The following is a 20,478-nucleotide window of genomic DNA, read 5'->3' as shown; positions in this document are numbered from 1 at the left end:
GAAAATCTTACTGGCATTCTGGTAATTTACGTTAAATTTACGCCTATTGTGGACCAGATAACGACACATGCATGTGATCTCTGCAGATCAGCCTTCGATGGACAAGATTCTCTGAAGGGATCGCCTTATTGATCGAGACCGTCCGATCTGAGAAGTCCGAGAAAATAGACTTCAACCAAGGTTAGAATCTAACCATGGGTTAGGTTGATAGAGAGAGAGAGACCAACTTTTAACTATATTGAGTGCAAAGATAAGAACAAATTAAGGAGAAAGGGTATGCGAAAGGATTTTTTTTCCCAAATTTGAGTTCAAGTTCGAATTTTTCTCCTTTTTTTAGTTATCTCCGGAACTAGAATCTGTAGATTTGGATTAGTTTTTAAACTGATTTTTTTCTATTTTTCATGTAATCGTATCTTCTTGACTCGGAGATGATGACATAAAAGAAAAATCTCTTCTTTTCCCCGTTTTTGGTACGTTTTTCTAAATTTTATTTCTTATATATAGTTTTTTCCTGCTTGTAGAGCTCGGATCGGAGAGGGATTTAGAGAAAAAATATTTATTAATTTTGTTTTGTTTTAAAATGTTGTGTCGATCTAGATCCGTAGGTCTGGTTTTAGAGATGGAGGTTTTGAGGATTTGAAGCTGATTTCAGAGCCGGTCTCTGCATGCAGACTTTTTGAAGAGAAATTTAGGGTTTGAATGGTTGAAAGTTAGGGTTTTGATGGTTTGAATGGTTGAAAGTTAGGGTTTTAATTAGGGAGGTTGTTTTAGGAGGAATTGGAGATGACTTATTTTCCAGAAGGGGTTTTAGAACACATATTCGATTTTCTATCATCGCATCGAGACCGGAACGCAGTTTCTCTGGTCTGCAAATCATGGTTTAAGGTTGAAAGATGGAGCAGACAGAGGGTTTTCATAGGGAATTGCTATGCGATTGGGCCGGAGAGGCTAATTGCGAGGTTTCCGAGCATCAGGGCTTTGAGTTTGAAGGGAAAGCCTCATTTTGCAGATTTTGATCTGATTCCTCATGACTGGGGAGCATCTGTTTATCCATGGATTGAGGCCATGGCGAAGACCTACCCATGGCTGGAGGAGCTTAGCTTGAAGAGGATGGTGGTCTCCGACGAGAGCCTTGACCTGATTTCTCGCTCTTTCCCGAATTTCAGGGCGCTGATCCTCGTCAGCTGCGAGGGGTTCTCCACCAATGGCCTTGCCGCAATTGCTGCGAATTGCAGGTATAAGGGGCTTTACAATTGAATGTTTTTTGTTCCTTATTTTTTGTGGGTTTTCTTGTTCTGAAATTTTCTTGAATGTGCACACTGTTATGTACTCAGGAATGAATATTGTTTTAGTTTTCAGAGTTAACAAGACCCTTTATGATAAGGGTTAGTCATTTGGTTGGTCCTAGTCTGTGGAAGTTTCTCTTGGTACTCAAGTGGTTTAATTTTGTATTAATAGCTTGTAAAATTAATGAAGAATTTCAAACCTAAAACTGTGTCTATGCACACAGAGGAGGACTGACCCTTCACTCTAAGTGGGTCAAGAGGCTGATCTTCTCTCTAAAAAGATCAATCACGTTGCGAACTGATTTGGGTTCGTAACAATTGGTATCGTAAAGTGTCCTGTTAACTAACCCTTATAGACTAGGACCAACTAACCCTTATCGTAAAGTTTCCCGTTAACTCGAAAAACTAAAACAATATTCATGATTTCTTAGGTATTATTTATGACTCACTATATTTCTGCTCATGGTTGCACGCTTTCTGTTTTTGCTTTGATTGGTTTTCTTTGTTCGAATTTCCTTCCCTGTCCACAGGTTTGTTTCCGCTCTAACTGTAAATATGCCTTTTTGAATATATGAGAGAGGTGTGAACCGTGGTTGTGTTTCATTGGATTATGGCACCCTTGACAAACTGATAATTACGATAATCACCATTCTATATTTCACTCATTGATTACTTTTCTTTCTTGAGAGTGCTGTATTTGATCTTCTGTGTTATGATACCTGCTCTGGTTCCAGTTGTTGCTGATTTCTTTCACTCTTTTACAAGAGCCTGTACTCTGTAATTTTGGCTCTGTGTGTTTATCTCTGTTTTAAAATTCTTGTGAAATGTGGGTTGGAGGCGAGGAGCTTAGCTCAGACTTTCTGTTATGTTGTGTTTTTCAAATGCTCAGGGTTCTTAGAGTGCTTGATTTACAAGAAAATGAAGTCGATGATCGTAAGGGCCAGTGGCTTAGCTGTTTCCCTGATTCCTGCACAACGCTAGTGTCCCTGAATTTTGCGTGCCTTAAAGGAGAGGTGAATTTTGGGGCTCTTGTGAGGCTTGTAGCGAGATGCCCAAATCTTAGAAGTCTGAGGTTAAACCGGGCGGTGCCCCTGCAATTGCTCCATAGGATCCTTACGGTAGCCCCCCAGTTGGTAGACTTGGGCACTGGTTCGTTCATACATGAGCCACTTTCTGAGTCATATGAGAAGCTAATCAATGCATTCTTTAACTGTAAGTCAGTTAAGAGCTTGTCAGGGTTTTGGGAGGTCACCCCTCGTTGCCTACCAGATATTTATCCAATTTGCTCAAACCTGACTTCGCTGAACTTGAGCTATGCCACAGCAATCCAGGGCACTGAACTCATCAAGATGATTCGCAATTGTTGGAAACTTCAACGCCTTTGGGTGCGATCTTGTAACCCGTGTCTCCTTGAAATTCTCTCTCAAGTTTCCTTTTAGGCAATGTTTGTTTTGGATTATTACAACCAATTATGAATCCAAAACTGATTATTGGACTCAAAATTAAATGTGAATTTGAGTCCAATAATCAGTTTTGGACGCAATCGGTTCTCAAAATCCAAAACAAACAGAGCCTTATGGTTAGATAATTAAATTTACAAAATCTTCTGCAGGTATTGGATTGCATTGGAGACAAAGGGCTCAGAGTTGTAGCGTCAACTTGTAAAGATTTGCAGGAATTGAGGGTGTTCCCCTCCGATCCATTTGATGGGGGTGATACAGAGGTAACAGAAGAAGGCCTTGTTGCCATATCCATAGGCTGCCCAAAGCTTCATTCCTTGCTATACTTCTGTCACCAAATGACAAATGCTGCCCTTATAACCGTTGCCAAGAACTGCCCTCATTTCACGCGCTTTAGGTTATGCATCCTTGATCCTAAGAAGCCCGACCACGTGACATTGCAGCCATTGGATGAAGGCTTCGGGGCAATCGTTCAGTCATGTAAAGATCTCAGGAGGCTGTCGCTCTCTGGCCTTCTTACTGACCAGGTCTTCTTGTACATTGGCATGTATGCCGAGCGCCTTGAGATGCTCTCTGTTGCATTTGCAGGGGACAGTGACAAGGGAATGCTCTACGTATTGAATGGGTGCAAGAACCTAAGGAAGTTGGAGATTAGGGATAGCCCTTTTGGTGATGTAGCACTATTGACAGACGTGGGGAAGTATGAAACAATGCGATCCCTTTGGATGTCGTCGTGTGATGTTACCCTTGGAGGCTGTAAGGCAGTCGCTAGGAAGATGCCAAGGCTCAATGTAGAGATCATAAACGAAAAGGGTCAGACGGAGGAGATCTCGGATGATAGCCAGAAGGTTGAGAAAATGTATGTATACCGGACTCTGGCTGGATCGAGGAGAGATGCTCCGGACTTCGTCTGGACACTGTAGTTGCCAATCAATCTTGCGGATTCATCCATGACCTAATCTGATTCAGGGTAGGCGAGGTAAGAGCATTTTAGAGCATTTCGCTCTGCAATGTTTTCTTATTTTCTAAGTAGCTCTGCCTACCGTAAGCTGATTTGTGGATCGAACTAGGTTGGTTTGTCTGATGATCAGTAGTTATTTCTTAGTTAACTAAAGATTGATTGTTTGTAACTATGGAGAGACCCACTGATCTTATTTAATTGGTAGTATCTATAATCCCTTTATCTACCCATTTAGTTTAACGCTTCATACAAAGATTGATGGGTTTGCTTTTGATCTCTTTCCTGACCACCATTGCATTAGCCGTTGGTTTGCCATGTTAATTGCTCATGGGGTAAGGTGATATCACAGACCAGACCCATGTTTGCTTTTGGGTAGAAACGGTTGAGGGAGGCAGAGAGAGAGATAAGACTGAACTGATGCAGGACATTATTTCTTCCATTACTTTTACCTCTTTGATCGGTCACAAAGCTACTGCTTTTTACTGAACTGATGCAGGAATCATTTCTTCCATTACTTTTCACTTTGTGATTCGTCACAACTCACTAGCTACTGCTTTTTCTTTCATTGTCTGCAGTGTCGGAATAAGTACAGGCCTTCTATCATTCCTCTTCATTTGGTGGCTTTTATTTTCTTGATAATGCGATTCTCCTCCGAGATAATAATTCCACTCCGTATACTGATTCCTTGGTTGATACAACATATCTTGTCGTCTTTTATTTTTGTGTCATAAAATACAGGCCTAGATTGATAATGGCACTACCTATAGCAGTCATGCACTGTTGAGTCTGGCTCCACTTTAGATATGCTATTGGAACCAAAATTTGCATCTAAGTAACTGTTCAATTTTGACTGTATTTCTAGTTTGTGAATATATTTTGTTGGGAATGATATCCACAACGCCATATTTTGATAATGGTTCTACTTTGTTTTACACTTTGTTTATCCTCCATCTAAATCCTAGATCTAACCCTTTTTCATCTTCTCTTGCAATGCTAACCGGAATCAGTTCATCTTCTCCGACCACTCTATCCCAAGTCCACCTTGATTTCATCTCCATTAGCATCATTTCCACTATCTTCTACGAATTCCATCCATATCAGCCCCAATTAGCCTTCAAAACCACCAATTCCACATTCCCAATCTCAATCACCATCATCTCCTGACCACTATCTCTTAAACTACCACCCTCTCTGGTAATTTCCTCATCTCTTAGAAAAAGGTTTGCTCGGGGCTCCAAACGAAGGGGGGAAAGGGAGTCAGCTACACTAATCCGGATACAGATAATATCCGAATTTGAATAATTCCGTCGGATGCGAATTTGGTAACAATAATAATTAATCCGTCGAGGATACTTACTATAAACGAATTTGATTCGAATTCGACCATAATAATTAATCCGTCGAGGATACTTACTATAAACGAATTTGATTCGAATTCGACCCGTTTACACACCCCTAGCTATCAACATCCACTCTGAAAAATTGTAAAGCAAAGTGACTACTCAAGACACCCACTCAGAAAAATGTAAAACAAATGTGAGTAGCGCTATTATCAAACCATGGTAGTGTGGAGTTGAAGTCACTTAGTTTTTTGGGAAATGAAATATTAGCTTCCCTTTCTTCCTAAAAAGGTGTCCAAAAAGTAATTCCATAACCCACAGGAAAGTATGATACTTTGGACTCAGGCCCATACTCCATGACTTTGAGTGTTACTAATGATGAAGTTAGAGTAAGCTAAATGCGCTAATAGAAGGGCACAAGGGAAGGGATTAACAATCCATTGCTTTATTCTACTCAGCTGCCTCTCTTAATTACAGAGATGATTTTTTTTTAAACAATCGAGAGTTTCCCCAATGCTCCATAGTTTTCCTATAATTTTCCTTATGACCCTGTTTGGATTGCAAGAAAAACCTTTTTGATGGAAAAGTTCTTGCGTTCTTATTTTTTTCCATGATGTGGAGGGAATTTATTTAACTATGGTTAATTTGGAGGTACATTATCATAAATTGAATAGGGCTGGTTCATGTTATGTCTTAATGTGTTAAAAAAAAAGTAGAAAAGTTTAGAAATATTTTCCTTTCCAAACTTTATCAGAAAATTCCTGGAATCCAAATAGGGCCTATAGGAATCCCATCAGAAAGATAATAATGGAAAAATTAGATTCAATTGCCAACTGCTTTATCGATAATCCTAGGCTTGACTACGGATTTGAGCCATAACACATGGTTTCATAAAATCCATACGATTTTTCTTTTATCTCTTATCTAAACCCAGCACATTCTACTGGAATAAGATTTTGTTCAGCATGTTCTATTTGATACGGGTATGAGGACTCGGCTCAATGAAGACCCCCAACGATACGATTTTATTTGTTACCATCTTAATGACACCAGTCATCAGTTCAAAAAAATAAAAAAATAAAAAAAAAAATAATGCCAGTCCCGACAATTTCCCAGTTGCGGACTTGCGGTGATAAAATCCGGCCTGAAAAGCCATCCATGGACCTTAAAGCCACCGGGATATCTTCTCATCTTCAGTAGGTTGCAGTGTATTGTGGTCTAATCTTAGAACAAAGGTTTACTGTTTAGAGTGTTTTCAAATACTTTGCTATATAAGAGAAGGGTGTTTTTAGGATTGAATGGGGGAAGATCAACAAAGTTCACTCCGACCTTGATAGTGTTAAAGGACTGAATTGTTATGGCTCTTCTCACTGGCCTTGAAAGACTCAAGGTGGAGTATTAGTCATTCTGAGTGGACAACGTTTCTTCTAATACGATTGATTGGGCAAAGAGATGGAGGCCAAGCCGTGGAGATTTGCGAATGCTATTTTGGAAAATAATTGATCTTAGTAGAGGGCCACCTTTGTTAAGACATCTTAACATGGAATAACACTAGCTAGGAAAGAGCCAATCACTTCAATATTGTACAAGCTTTGCCCTTTGGGGTTTCCTCTCGTTTTCTCTCCCCTTTTTGGGGTCATCTAGATGCCCCTCGCTGCTAGATCAAACCGGTATCGAACTTTAGATCAACGGCTTGGATCACCACATAGACCAATCTGTCTTGTGGGCCACTCCATGGCTAGCACCAGCCCAAAGTCATACTATTGGGCGATTCTAGCTGCCTAACTAGTGAGCCTTCTTCCAATTGAGGCCATTTTTCGCCACGAAAAATAGAGGGAAACTGCTGCTGGGTGTCCCTAGTGATGAAAAGGGGCGCATTTATCATTTCCCAAAAAAAATATTGGGATGTGATTTATTCGGTCCTCTTTTCTTCTCTAGGCCAGTTCCCCCTAATGAATCTATGACTACCTTTTTACACTACAAGCTGGTGGCTAAGTAAGAAAAACGGGTGAATAATATCATTCCCATAAATATTCCATGGAATATTTGAGGGTCCAGTTGTGAGAGATGAGCTGGAGGAGAGACTTGAGAGGGTGGAAGTGAGGGGAGTATAAAAAGCTCCTAAAACATGAAAACAAAATACCAACTCTAAATGGGTTTTTCTTTTCAGTAGTTTTCAGGGCCTCTCAATTCTCAATTCTCTCCCTCTCCTTCCTTCTCAGCCCTTCTCACACAGTTGGGCCCATGAATATTCCATGTAATAATTTTTCACGGTTGCCAAACATAGCCTAAATGTAGATCTTTCACCCATTTTTATTTTAAATATCTGTTCTCAGGCCACCCAATGTGTAGGCCATGTTTAGCAGCCATGAAAATATTTTCCATACAATAAATCTAGTTGTGGGAGAGGGGTAGGGAGGGTTGGAGAAGGAAAGACTTATCTGAGGACAGGTGAGAAGAGGATGAGAAGTGGCTAAAAACAGGGGAAAAAATAAACCATATTTTAACTAGAGTTTTTTTATTCCTTGTTTTTCAACCTTTTCTAACCCTCACTCAGTCCCTCTTAGAGTCTTAGGTCTCTCCCTCCCCTGTCCTCCCTCACCATTGAATAAGCTAATTTTTCGCTGGAAATATAAAAAAAATCATGTCTGGACATGCATTGAACATGACAAGGCCTTAAAGGCAAAAACATAACCATATATCAGTGTCTTATTTATATAAGTTTTGATAGCTTCAAAAAAAAAAAGAAGTTTTGATAGCTTCAATTCATGAATGCACTGTAGGAAGATTCAAAATTTACAAACAATGCAACCAGGAATGCACACCTAGTGAAAAGCTTAATACTAAATACATGCAGCTGAACTTAACTTTGAGAATGAAATGAGCTTAGAAACAGCAGCTGCAGCACTCCTCCAACACGCAACAGCAACAAAGAGCAGTCAAACTGCCACAAAACAAGAAAAGGGAGACATCAGTATCAGTTTGTTTTGGATTTTGAGAACTGATTTTAGACCAAAACTGATTATTAGACTCAAAATTATATTTAGACCCTGTTTGTTTTTTATTTTGAGAACCGATTGAGTTCAAAACTGATTATTGGACTCAAAATTATATTTAGGCACTGTTTGTTTTGGCCCCATTCGTTTTAGATTGTGACAACCGATTATTTGGACTCAAATTAGATTTAAGCCCTGTTTGATATGTATTTTGAGAATGGATATTGAGAACCGATTGTGAGTCCAAAACTGATTATTGGACTCAAAATTAGATTTAGACCCTGTTTGTTTGGGATTTTGAGAACCAATTGTGAAAAAAAAAAAAAATCAGTTTCTGACTCACAATAGGTTCGCAAAATCCGAAACAAACAGGGCCTTAATTTTGAGTCCAATAATCTGTTTTGGACAGGTCCAATTGCATTCCAATTTCCAGAATGAAGGGAACTGAGCAGTGGGATAAACTTTAAGTAAATCAGTAAGTGTGTACCTAAACAAGGGGTATGTCAGCATTGTTAGCAAATTTAATGCATGCCATAAAATGAAATGCGACAAAGCACAAGGAAAATGAAGATAAACCCATTGTCACAAGGGAAAACAAGTAACAATGCAAGCAGAAGAGCCTAAAATGAGAATAAGACTAATATCACAATACGTAGACTAGAAGGGCTAGGGGCACTTTAAGATGTGATTCTTTGTGTATCCCTAGTATATGTTGTAACAGTAAGTAATTTTCCTTTTAATTTGCTCTTGAAGTAAGGTGGTATGTCCCCATCTTGTACTTCTTTTATTCATCAATAAAGTTTCAGGTGCGCCTGGGCTCCTAGATAAATTCCGAGTAAAAATAAAAGAGTCTGCTATACCCAGTTCAGGCTACATCGTTCAAAAGCAAACTAAGCGGAAATATTTTCTTTAATATTGAACGGAAAAACAAGACGAAGTTACATTTAGAAGCGGACTCTAAATTAGATACACATGGGTGTGACAAATATACTGGTGTTCATGGTGAGTTGTCAACTTGTAAACCTTACATTGCATGTGTTAGGATTATGGCTGTCTGAAATTCTGCCTGATGTTTCTCCATAGCTTTGACATCAGTTGAAATAGGATGATATAGATTCAATTCCCCCCACATAGCAGTAAGGGAGGCAAAATACTCACTTAAAGGCCGACCATCTTGTCGGGTCGTAAAGATCTTCTCATACAATTCATAGACCCTATATATATTTCTGTCATTATAGTGCCAACTCTGTACTCTTTCCCAAACACCTTTGGCAGTCTCCATAAACATGCAATTAGCACTGATATGTGCTTCCATACTATTCCACAACCACGACATAACCACATAATTTTCTTGTTCCCAATCAACATATTTTGGATCTATTTTAGAGGAGGATCTACTAAAATATACTTCAACTTCCCTTTTGCACCAAGGAACACTTTCATGGCTTGTTTCCACAACAAATAATTTTTCTCATTAAGTTTAACTGAAGTACCTTGTAGACTAACCCCATCGTTAGTAACAGTCACAATTTGGGTCACCTTGTTCAAACTAGATTCCTCCATATATCATCCCCTGTATTATATCACTCTTCAAAAAAACACCCCACAACAGCCCTCTAACATGGTTGTCGATCTCATTATAACTAGCATTACGCATCACCAATCACATAGAAGCATAGGTACCATACCGCAATCGACAGCCATAATCTCCACATAGACACAATCAAGTTGCATCATATATATGCACGAAAGAAGAGGAACCAAATCTTACCAAAAAAAGAACCACATAAACTAGAGGACGAGGCATTAAAGAAGGCTTCAAGTCCTCAAGCCATTGACGAATACATGACCACAACACCCAAAGATACCACCGATCTCCCCAAACGAGACTTTGAAAGGCAACGGTCTATTGAAGAGCACCTCCTTTTCTTGAGTATTTGTTTTACAAATCTCAAAAAAATGAAGAGAACGGAATGAAGGAAAGAAAAAAAAAAGGATCAAGAACCCGCTCTGATACCATGTAGAGAGAGAGAGAGAGAGAGAGAGAGAGAGAGAGAGAGGCCGATTCAATTAGGGCTTACAATGTGGTTAGCATATATACTATGCTAACCCATTATGAAAAGACAAAAATACCCAGCCATAATCTTAACTGGTGATGACAGTGTGGGGGTTTGTGAGCTAAAGCATCATCTTAGCAGACGCGTTAGAATTAAAGATCTTGGTCCATTGCGATATTTCTTAGGCCTTGAAGTGGCAAAGTCAAAGAGTGGTATTTGTCTCTATCAAAGGAAGTATGTGACTGACTTATTAGAAGAAACTGGGATGCTAGGGACTAAACCAGTGGAGTTTCCTATGGATCCTAACGTTAAACTTGATCAAGAGCAAGGTAAATTGTTGGATGACCCAGGGAGATATAGAAGGTTAGTAGGGAAGTAGATATACTTGACTGTTACAAGAACTGACATTACATTTGCTGTTGGCATGGTTAGTCGGTTCATGCATGCTCCGAGAAAACCACATATGGATGCAGTGTACCGAATACTCAGATACCTGAAGAGTTCACCTGGGAAAGGTATTGTGTTTAGACCTTCTAAAAAATTAGACATTGTGGGATACTTTGATGCAGATTGGGCTGGAAACAAGACAGATAGAAGATCAACTTCAGGTGTATGTACTTTTGTAGGAGGAAATCTAGTCACTTGGAGGAGCAAGAAACAGAATGTGGTAGCTAGATCGAGTGCTGAGGCTGAGTACAGAGCTATGGCTCACACTGCGTGTGAGATGATGTGGGTTAAATCTCTACTGGATGAGATTGGTATTCTTCCTTGTATGCCAATGTGTATGATGTGTGATAATCAAGCAGCAATTATATCGCAAACAATCCAGTATTTCATGAGAGAACTAAACACATAGAAGTTGATTGTCACTTTATTAGGGAGTTGGTTATGGCTAAGAAGATTGTAACTCCTCATGTAAAATCAGAGGATCAATTAGGTGATATATTCACCAAAGCTTTAGGTGGAGACCGACACCGAAATCACCCTAAACCGAAACGGTCATTTATTTCGGCCGAAATTTCGGTTTTTCCGAAATTTGACTGAAAAAATCTGTTTTTTAAATTATTAATTTAATATTTCACCGAAATTTCGACCGAAATTACCGAAATTTAATATTGAATAATATATTGAACTTGGGTTTTGTACCAGCTTTCAACCGAAATTTCGAAATTTCAGGGTCCGAAACCGGTACCGAAACCGGTACCGAAACCGAAATTTTAAACCTTGGGTGTAGGTCTTTTTCAATCTATGTGTATCAAGCTGGGCATGATCAATATCATGCCCAGCTTGAGGGGGAGTGTTAAGATTATGGCTAGGTATTTTTGTCTTTTCATAATGGGTTAGCATAGTATATATGCTAACCACATTGTAAGCCCTAATTGAATCGGCCTCTTTTTCTTCATCTCTCTCTCTCTCTCTCTCTCTCTCTCTCTCTCTCTCTCTCTCTCTCTCTCTCTCTCTCTCTCTCTCTCTCTCTCTCTCTTCTCAATCTACAGCATGAAATTATGAAAAAAGGACGATTAGTTTCTTAAAAATTCTCTAATCCCCTACCATGTGGCTAAATTCATAATTGTCACAGTGCCCTAGTCACCTGAAACAAGGTAGGGTGGCTTCGAACCCTTTTAACTGATCTCAGATTTTGCCTCAGTTCTCAATCAGCTTCTATAAGAATACCACATGAAACCATCCACATATTATGGAAATTCAATTTCTCTCTATCTACAACCAATGGGGGAAACTATTAAGGCTTCTTTCAGCAACTCAGATAACACAATGACTTACCTTGACATGAATGGATATCCCAGCCTCCTTAATCCTAAAGGGACTTCTTTGACGAACATGAATGAATGTCCATACATGCAATCCAACAAAAGGCAAACAAAATGACACAAAATACGTGAGAGCGGAATTGATTGTGGACAGTGTTTTCCTTTGCCTCCTCAGTACTTAATGTATTCCAAAGCATAGAAGTCAATGAGGAAGGACCATATTTTAACAGGGAAAGAGCGTTTTCACCATTTGCCATGCTTAAAATGACAAAAGGAAATGGACAAATAGCAAATGGCAGGAAAGAAAATTAACATAAGAAAGAAGAGCATTTTTGGGAAAGAAAAGAATATTGATGAGTACACTTTGACTAGATGTTAGAAGCCCCAATGGATAATTATGAGAGTTGCATTTTCCAAAGGTTGACTGCGTTGGAATCATGTGGTATTTTTCTCCATGCAATGTAGATTGTTCCTAGGCCATCTCAATTATAAGTATTTTCAAAATTAGCAAATGAATTGTATTTCAATTCTCTCCATCGTAAGGTGTTCTTAACTTGCATAGCTTTAATTTTCATCTTTTAATATGCTTTGTAAGCTGTTCAAAGTCTTTATTGCTTGCCTATATAAGCTAAGAGTGCTGGTTCACGTAAAGCACCTTTTGATTTAGATACTATTTAATACTTGTAAGCTTTGAAGCTTGGACTTTGAATCTTGTACTTTGAAGGGATAGATAATGGATAGCTAACCTATGTTCCATTCCACTTTTGGGTAATGTTAAATGTCGTATCATCTTTAAAATTGTGATTTTTTTTGTCTCCTTTACCTCCTTCCTCGGCATTTTTTTACCCAAGTTCTAGTTATCCGTATTTAGATAGCTTTGAAATTGCATCAATAATCTAGAATGTTTTATTTGGTATCCTATTCAGTTGTTTCTTATTTAAGCATCAGTGGAATTTGTTTCCTCATTATTCAGAGATGGGAAAATGACAACAAATACAGGTGACAGAAAAGAGAACTCCCAACATGGACTATCAAGTGGATTGTGATTATGTTCACGAAACCAGAAGAAAATGATGCCAATATAATTTATAGGGATTCAGGAAATATGTGTACCACATTTATGGACAGTTGGAAACTATTTTTTATAGAGTGCTACCACGACAAGAAGCTTGTTTGAGTTTATCACTTTATCAATTGGAACAATCATAGATTAGTGGTGTCACCACAAACAATGCACAAACAACTTGCAGTAACCTCATCATTCACCATGTGGTACAAACCTAGGGTTCACGGGTTTGATTTCTGGGAACGTAGGATCATAAAATGGGTTATAATTTAAAAAAAAAACACCAAAATCACATTCCCAAATTAGCATAACGTAACATAATAACTAAAGTCTGCTTGGGGTTTCAGAGAAATTTTATGCTTTAGAGTTCATTCACTAAGCCGACCCTAACTAGTTTGGGACAAAGGCTTTGTTGAGTTGAGTTGAGAGTTCATTCACTAACAAAAGAAATTCATTCATCCAAAACAAGTTAATACAGTAATCCCAAAAGATAACAGCTAACTAATGAATTAAAAAAAAAAAATCAGATCTCAGTCAATACTCTTACAAAAATCATATCTTGAACATTTAAAAAATATAAACTACGCCCCAAACAATGTCTACGGGAGGTAAAGGGAATATAAATCAATAACAGGATCAGGATAGGGTAATAAAGGTGACAAAGGTCAGGGAATGATGAAGGTGACAAAGAGGGGTAAAAGGTGACAAATGGGGTAAAAGGTGAAGAAAAATGTTAGGCTATGTAGGAAGAAACAAAGTGGTGTTCAAAGGGTGAGAATGTAGGAGTAGGCTACAGGAAAGTAAAGGGAATGGGATCCATAATTGGAAGTGATGTGCTGGGCTTCATGACTTGATTGTCTGTAATGGTCGAGAGGAGAAAGAGAGAAAGCTAGCGTGAGGGAAAGGATGGATGATCTAAGCCAAGGTAAAGGGAGAGGGAAAGAGGAGAAAATATGATCAAGAGAGGGAGAAACAATGGAGAGAGGGTCGGCTTACAATCTCAGCCGAAAGGGATGACGGAGAAAAGAGAGAAGGGAGGGAACTTGCAACTAATCATTGGATAAGAGAAGGAGGGGGATGGGAGATGAAGAAGAAGACAAAAGATATGGGAGAGAAAGAGAAGGAGGTATATTAACTCATCCTAAAGCTACTCTATTTAACCACTAGAAACTATTTTTGTATTCAAATTACTAAAACTAGACTTATTAATTTATATTAACTCAATATAAAAAGGAAAACACTTTGAAAATGGGATTCTGTATGGAAAATAAAAATGGGAGTGACATGACCGTTGATTTGACCCTTTTCATGTATTTATTGCTTTATGGGGATTTGAGCTTCTTTCCTCTGTCTTTTAGTGGAATTGGATCCAATGGTTGATGCCCTTTCTTTTTTCACAAAATGGATTCCCGTTTTCCTAGCAGTGCTCATATAAAAATGAATAACAATTTCTATTTACTATCAAGTACATTAGGTGGTAACTTGTGGACACCCAAGTACCTAACTGCACTAGCCTTAGTTTCTACACACCCTGCTAACACCAAAACAAGCTTGTCCAAATCATATTGATCACAACCTTTGCTAGTGCCATCACAACTGTATAAAGCAAATGGTGACCTAGTGACCATAGCATTCCAATGGTGACTTTTTCCTCCATGTAAAAATGCCTATATTATGGTTCAATCACCAATGTTGTCTGAAAGCCACCAAATATAGTCACGGCCTTCAACTGCCCTATTTCTTGCCCCACTCTCAAAATTTCCACCTGAGCATGCCCAAGCACAAAATCAAAGATGTGTAACCATAAGGAAGAAAGAGTAGTCTCCTATATCTCATGGCCCACTCCTCAAATTTGGTAACATCTACGTAAGGTCTAATAATTCTCACTACTTTCCAAAACTCAAAATTGTGATTAGTATTATGCAACCCTGCCGCCGATCCTAGTTGGGGGTTTTTTTTTTTTTTAAAAAAAAATCACAAAAGCAAATGGTATAATCAAGTTTTCTCCAATCTTCCATTGTTGAGATTTGCATATTTGAACATTTTTGCGGTCAAGCCTTCAAAACAGTGCTCCATTCTTCCAAACTGAACTGTTCTGGTACCTCATGTCGAATTTGCAGGCAATGGAAACAAATAGAAGCAATGTCACGACAGGATAACATCCGAAAGAAGGCGAGAGGACAAGAAATAAGAGTCCCTACAATAAAAATTCTGGTTTATGTACAATAAAAATTCTGGTTTATGTGCTATCTTCTTCTCTCAAACTTGAATTTTGGTTTATGTGATCTCTTCTTCTCTCAAACTTGTCGCTTACCTTACTTTTTTCACTTATGGATCTAAATTTAGGTTAACTCAGCTAACTACTGGAATACATCTCCCTATTTGAATTCCTAAACATAGCCAACCTATTATAACACACAAAAAGACAAAAAATCCTAGGCCATCAAGTTCCTTAGGGTTTCACTTGTGGCCCAGATCCACGCAAGCACCTAACCTAACTTGAAACTTCTCACAAAACTAGGTTGATCATAATCAAAGACTCAAATATAACCCGCACCAGAATCAAAATGCATATTTTCAAATCCATTATCTCTGATCAACCAGAATCCAAAATCAATGTACCACTGAAGATAATTCAGAATCCATATTCAATAGTGTTCAATACTTGAAGTAACAATTAACGCTAAAAGAGTAAACCCATATTGTTTTTGAATTTTATTTAAGTTGCATCTCAATTAAGGTATCAGAATTGATCCTTCATATCTTAAATTGGGAATTTTCCTAGACAATAAAACAACAGAGCTGAAAATAGCTACACAACATGGACTGCTGAACTAACCCAAAACTATATAACTAGAAAAAAGAAATCAATACAATAAAATAAAGACTGGTTTATCCTAAGAAAAATGAAACTTAAAATTCAACATAAATGAGAAGGTTTCTATGATCAAGAAATGAATCAAGCCCTAAACTGATGATGACCGACAAAGAGAAGCAGAAAAGAACTTGTTGATTTTCAGCAGCAAACAAAAGCTGGTAACCCTCATAAACACTAAATCCAGGCGATTTCCCATCACATCAACACTTAAAACTTGACAGTCTATCAATGCATTTGTTCAATTTCCAAACCCAACAACTATCTTGTGCATTGACTGATATTGAGTGACAGATAAAACAAATGCTATTGATTTGCTATAAACTACAATGAGAAGAGCAAAAAAAGAAGTTCATATATAATAGATTTGAATATATCTCAAGCTAAACAGAGATTTATATCAGATACAATACTAAAGGGCCATTTGGATACACGGATTTTAGAATCTTGGATTTCTTCAAAATTGTAGATGGGAGACAAGAGAAGAAGGAGACCGTCCGTTTCGCTTCTCTTTAGAATCTTGGATTTTAAGTAAGAAATCCAGGTTTTAGAAATCTCTCCCACGTCCTGAGATTTCTAAAACCTGGAAACATGGGATGATCTCCTACTTTCTTGCTGACAGAAAGAAGGGCGAGAAATCAGAAAATGACTGCTGGTCTCCTTCTCTTGTCTCACATCTACAATTATGAAGAAATCCAAGATTCTAAAATCCGCGTGTCCGAACGGCCCCCAAATCTAGCAGACTGGATCATGTACTCACATTAACGATATTTCAGACATAAGATCTAACCTGTGTTCAGGTACTAGTTCCTAAATCATCTAATTATATCATAATGAAACTATTTCAGGATAATAAGCACTACAAGATTATATAATAAAATTTAATTGAATATAAACATCTATAGTTGCAGGAAATAGATTATCATATGTAACCTTTCAGTATCATTTCATATCAATAAGTCTTGATGTTAAAAATGAAAATTTATCACTCATTAGAGTTGTGGAGAACTCCTTTGGAATCTAAAGGTTTTAGACTGAGCAGGACTAAGACATAGTATATGGAGTGCAACTCTAGTCATGTAAGGAGGCGGGGCAAAGATGTAGTAAATATGACTAGACAGGAGGTACCTAAGAGGGATATCTTTCTCTATGTTGGTTCAATCCTACATAAGGAAGGAGATTGAAGAGGATGTTAACCACAGAATAAGAGCAAGTTGGTTGAAGTGGAAGCATGCTTCAAGAGTTCTGTGCGATCGTAAAATACCTACCAAGTTGAAGGGAATGTTTTATAAGACAGTTGTGAGGGCAGCCATGCTGTACGGCTCAGAATGTTGGGCCACCAAGAAGCAACTAGTTTGGGACAAAGGCTTAGTTGAGTTGAGTTTATCACTCATTTATTGATTCTCAGCCAAAACCAAAGTAAAGTAAGCCTGCGACTGTAACAATTTATATATATATATATATATATATATATATATATATATATATATATATATATATATATATATATAGAGAGAGAGAGAGAGAGAGAGAGAGAGAGAGAGGCAAGAATCAGGGCATTGCTTGAAACTTTCACAAAAATCACAAAAACAAAAGCAAGATTTTGCAACTCAGAAACAAACATCATTACGCTGCAACGAAATTCCAAACATCACATGCCTAAAACAACAATAACCGAATTAAAGGATACGGGAAAGCATCATCCAAATATGCCATACATACTGAGGTTAAAAGATAAAAGAAACAAAAAAATCATCAACCCATAATCACAATTCCCAAATAATAAAGCCTAACACCCACACATAATACCAATACAAATCCTCCAAAAAAGAAGGAAAAGAAAAAACAACATAAACATAAAAACTCCAATTAAAAAACCCATAGCTGGCACAATCTATAATCAGAAAAAACATCAACCAGTCTAACGCCCACACATATTGCCTATACCAATTCTTCAAAAAAAAAAAGGAAAAGAAAAAAAATACCATAAACATATTAACTCCAATTAAAAAACCCTTAGGTATCACAATCTCTAATCAGAAAAAGCCATCAACCATATACCGCAGAATCAGCATAAAACGAGAGAGAGAGAGAGAGAGAGAGAGAGAGAGTACCATCCTTTCAGAAATGAGGTGCAACCTGAATCATCATGATGATGATGGTAGTGATGAGGTGGAGGGTATTGCTGGGGTGGTGAAGGATACCCTTCATGGAAGTATCCCTGATAGCCAGGAGGTGGTGGTGGAGGATGCCCTCCTGGAGGACGTGGCGGTGGAGGATAAGGAGTTCCATACCCTGAAAAAAAAAAAAAAAATCAAACAGATTATCAAATACAAAGAAAAGCAAACCCATGTTTTCAAAATACTTAAAGCACAAATCCCAAGAACTGCACAAATAAGAAAGAATGCCTTTGATCTAAACTATGGATGTAGTGAGAAATTGGGTGGGAAAAAACAGTCAAGCTGATTATCAAGTACAAAGAAATTCAAACCCATGTTGCCAAAACAATCAAAGCACAAAACCCAAGAACTCACACAAATAAGAAAGAAACCCTTTGATCTAAACTGTGAATGGAGTAAGAAATTGGGTGGGAAAAAACAATCAAACTGATTCTCAAATACAAGGAAAAGCAGACCCATGTTGCCAAAAGGCCCAAAACAATCAAGCATAAAACCCAAGAACTCAGACACGGATAAGAAAGAAACCCATTGATCTAAGCTATGAATGGAGTGAGAAATTGAGTGGGCTTTGAGGAATTACCTGGTGGAGGGTAGGATTCTGGAGGAACTTTGCTATAACTCATTGCTCTTTGATGATGGCAAAAGGGGATTTCAGAGAAAAAAGTTAAAAGTGTACAAGTCGGTGTCCTTATTACAGTGCAATGTCAATGTTTGAAGATCCAAAAATCTGAACGTTTTTGTTTTGATGATGACTAACGAGGGAAAGTGAATAGACTATTTTTTCTATTTTAAGCCTCTTAGGATATGAACAAAGAAAACGGTTGTAGTAAAATAGGTAAATTTGTGGAAACTGAAATCTTAAATGTCTTTTCATTGAGAATGATACAATGAGATACTGAGATGTGCTTCTATGGCAGCTCCCATGAGATGCATGAAATGGATACATTTGCATGAGATCAGCATGATCCTGATCGTTCATGCGGCACAACCCAAAATCACTTCCATAGAGACAATCCTAAAAATCAGATTGGATGATTTCCAACTAACAAACATGGATCAATGATATATATGGCCCATTTGGGTTAAAACACTTTATGTAAAAAATAGGGCGCTGATCACCCCCCCCCCCCCCCCCCCGGCGCGCGACTGCTGGCTAACGTTTTCCCACCATTTGACCTCTCTCTCTCTCTCTACACACACAACAGGAACAGTTGGTGCAATAGATGTCCCATCTTTGAACAACATAGGCCCCGCCCATACCACACCATAGGATAATCCAAACCGTCCATTTGATGGGCCATAAACGTAAATAGGTTGTGTCCCAAAATATTATTTCCATAGGCTGATCCTAGCCCTCCAGTCTAAATAAAAACTACATCTTATGCAACCTCTATAGATTGTAGGGTTTTGATCATCCTACGGAAATGATTTTTGGGGCACAACCTATTTACATTGTGGCCCATCAAATGGACAGCTCGAATCATCCTATGGTATGGTCTGGACGGTAAACTTCATTTTCAAAAATATGGGTGGGGCCTAAATTGGTACGAACCACACCATAGGATGATCCAAACCATGGACGGCTTGGATCATCCTATGTTGTGGACGGTACACTTCAATTTGAAAAATATCGATGGAGCCTACGATTGGACCTTAATGTTAGTGTACTACCAACTCCATAGGATTATCCAAACCATGGACGGCTTGGATCATCCTATGTTGTGGACGGGCCTTAATGTTACTGTACGACCACAGGATGATCCAAACCATTCATTTGATGGGCCAACCCTTTTGGGGGACAACCCATTTACGTTATGGCCCATCAAATGGACGGCTCGGATCATCCTATGGTCTGGACGGTACACTTCATTTTCAAAAATATGGGTGGGGCCTAAATTGGGCCTTAATGTTATTTAGGCCTTAATGTTACTGTACGAACCACACCATAGGATGATCCAAACCATGGACGGCTTGGATCATCCTATGTTGTGACGGTACGCTTCAATTTGAAAAAATATCGGTGGGGCCTACGATTGGGCCTTAATGTTACTATACGACCAACTCCATAGGATTATCCAAACCATGGACGGCTTGGATCGTCCTATGTTGTGGACGGGCCTTAATGTTACTTTACGACCAACTCCATAGAATGATCCAAACCATTCACAATGTAAATAGGTTGTGCCCCAAAAATCATTTCCATACGATGATCACAACCCTCTAATCTATAGAGGTTGCATAAGATGTAGTTTCTATTTAGATCGGATGGCTAGGATCAACCTATGGAAATGATATTTTGAGACGCAACCTATTTATGTTTATGGCCCATCAAATGGATGGTTTGGGTTATCCTATGGTGTGGTATGGGCGGGGCCTACGTTGTTCAAAGATGGGCCCACCATTCCACCAACGGTTTCTGTTGGGCCCAACAACTGTTCCTGTTGTGTGTGTGTGGAGAGAGAGAGAGAGAGAGAGAGAGAGAGAGTGG

At 38.4% G+C, this 20,478-nt stretch overlaps 2 protein-coding genes across 4 annotated transcripts; one reads left to right on the top strand and one right to left on the bottom strand.

Moving 5' to 3' along the window:
- Positions 1-244: 244 nt before the first annotated feature.
- Positions 245-3,935, top strand: LOC143847266 (protein AUXIN SIGNALING F-BOX 2-like). 3 transcript variants are annotated; one of them, XM_077356043.1, is made up of 4 exons: positions 245-470; positions 598-1,235; positions 2,176-2,671; positions 2,899-3,935. In XM_077356043.1, the coding sequence occupies exons 2-4, from the start codon at positions 784-786 to the stop codon at positions 3,667-3,669; spliced, it is 1,719 nt and encodes a 572-aa protein (XP_077212158.1). In that variant the 5' UTR covers positions 245-470; positions 598-783; the 3' UTR covers positions 3,670-3,935. The 3 variants fall into 3 exon arrangements, with proteins under 3 accessions (XP_077212158.1, XP_077212159.1, XP_077212157.1); XM_077356044.1 differs by having other exon boundaries at positions 245-720; positions 752-1,235; XM_077356042.1 differs by having other exon boundaries at positions 245-1,235.
- A 3,771-nt stretch (positions 3,936-7,706) lies between these two features.
- LOC143846482 (uncharacterized) lies at positions 7,707-18,817 on the bottom strand. The gene is made up of 3 exons (XM_077354919.1): positions 18,571-18,817; positions 17,925-18,105; positions 7,707-7,991 (listed from the first exon to the last, which is right to left on the bottom strand). The coding sequence occupies exons 1-3, from the start codon at positions 18,611-18,613 to the stop codon at positions 7,934-7,936; spliced, it is 282 nt and encodes a 93-aa protein (XP_077211034.1). The 5' UTR covers positions 18,614-18,817; the 3' UTR covers positions 7,707-7,933.
- Between the last annotated feature and the right edge of the window lie 1,661 nt (positions 18,818-20,478).

Source organism: Tasmannia lanceolata, unplaced genomic scaffold (assembly GCF_043159265.1).
Source record: "Tasmannia lanceolata isolate RefF3 unplaced genomic scaffold, GAP_Taslan_0.1 ptg000015l, whole genome shotgun sequence".
Lineage (NCBI taxonomy): Eukaryota > Viridiplantae > Streptophyta > Magnoliopsida > Canellales > Winteraceae > Tasmannia > Tasmannia lanceolata.
The sequence above is the reverse complement of the archived record's forward strand: the minus strand, read 5'-3'. Positions and strand labels throughout refer to the sequence as shown.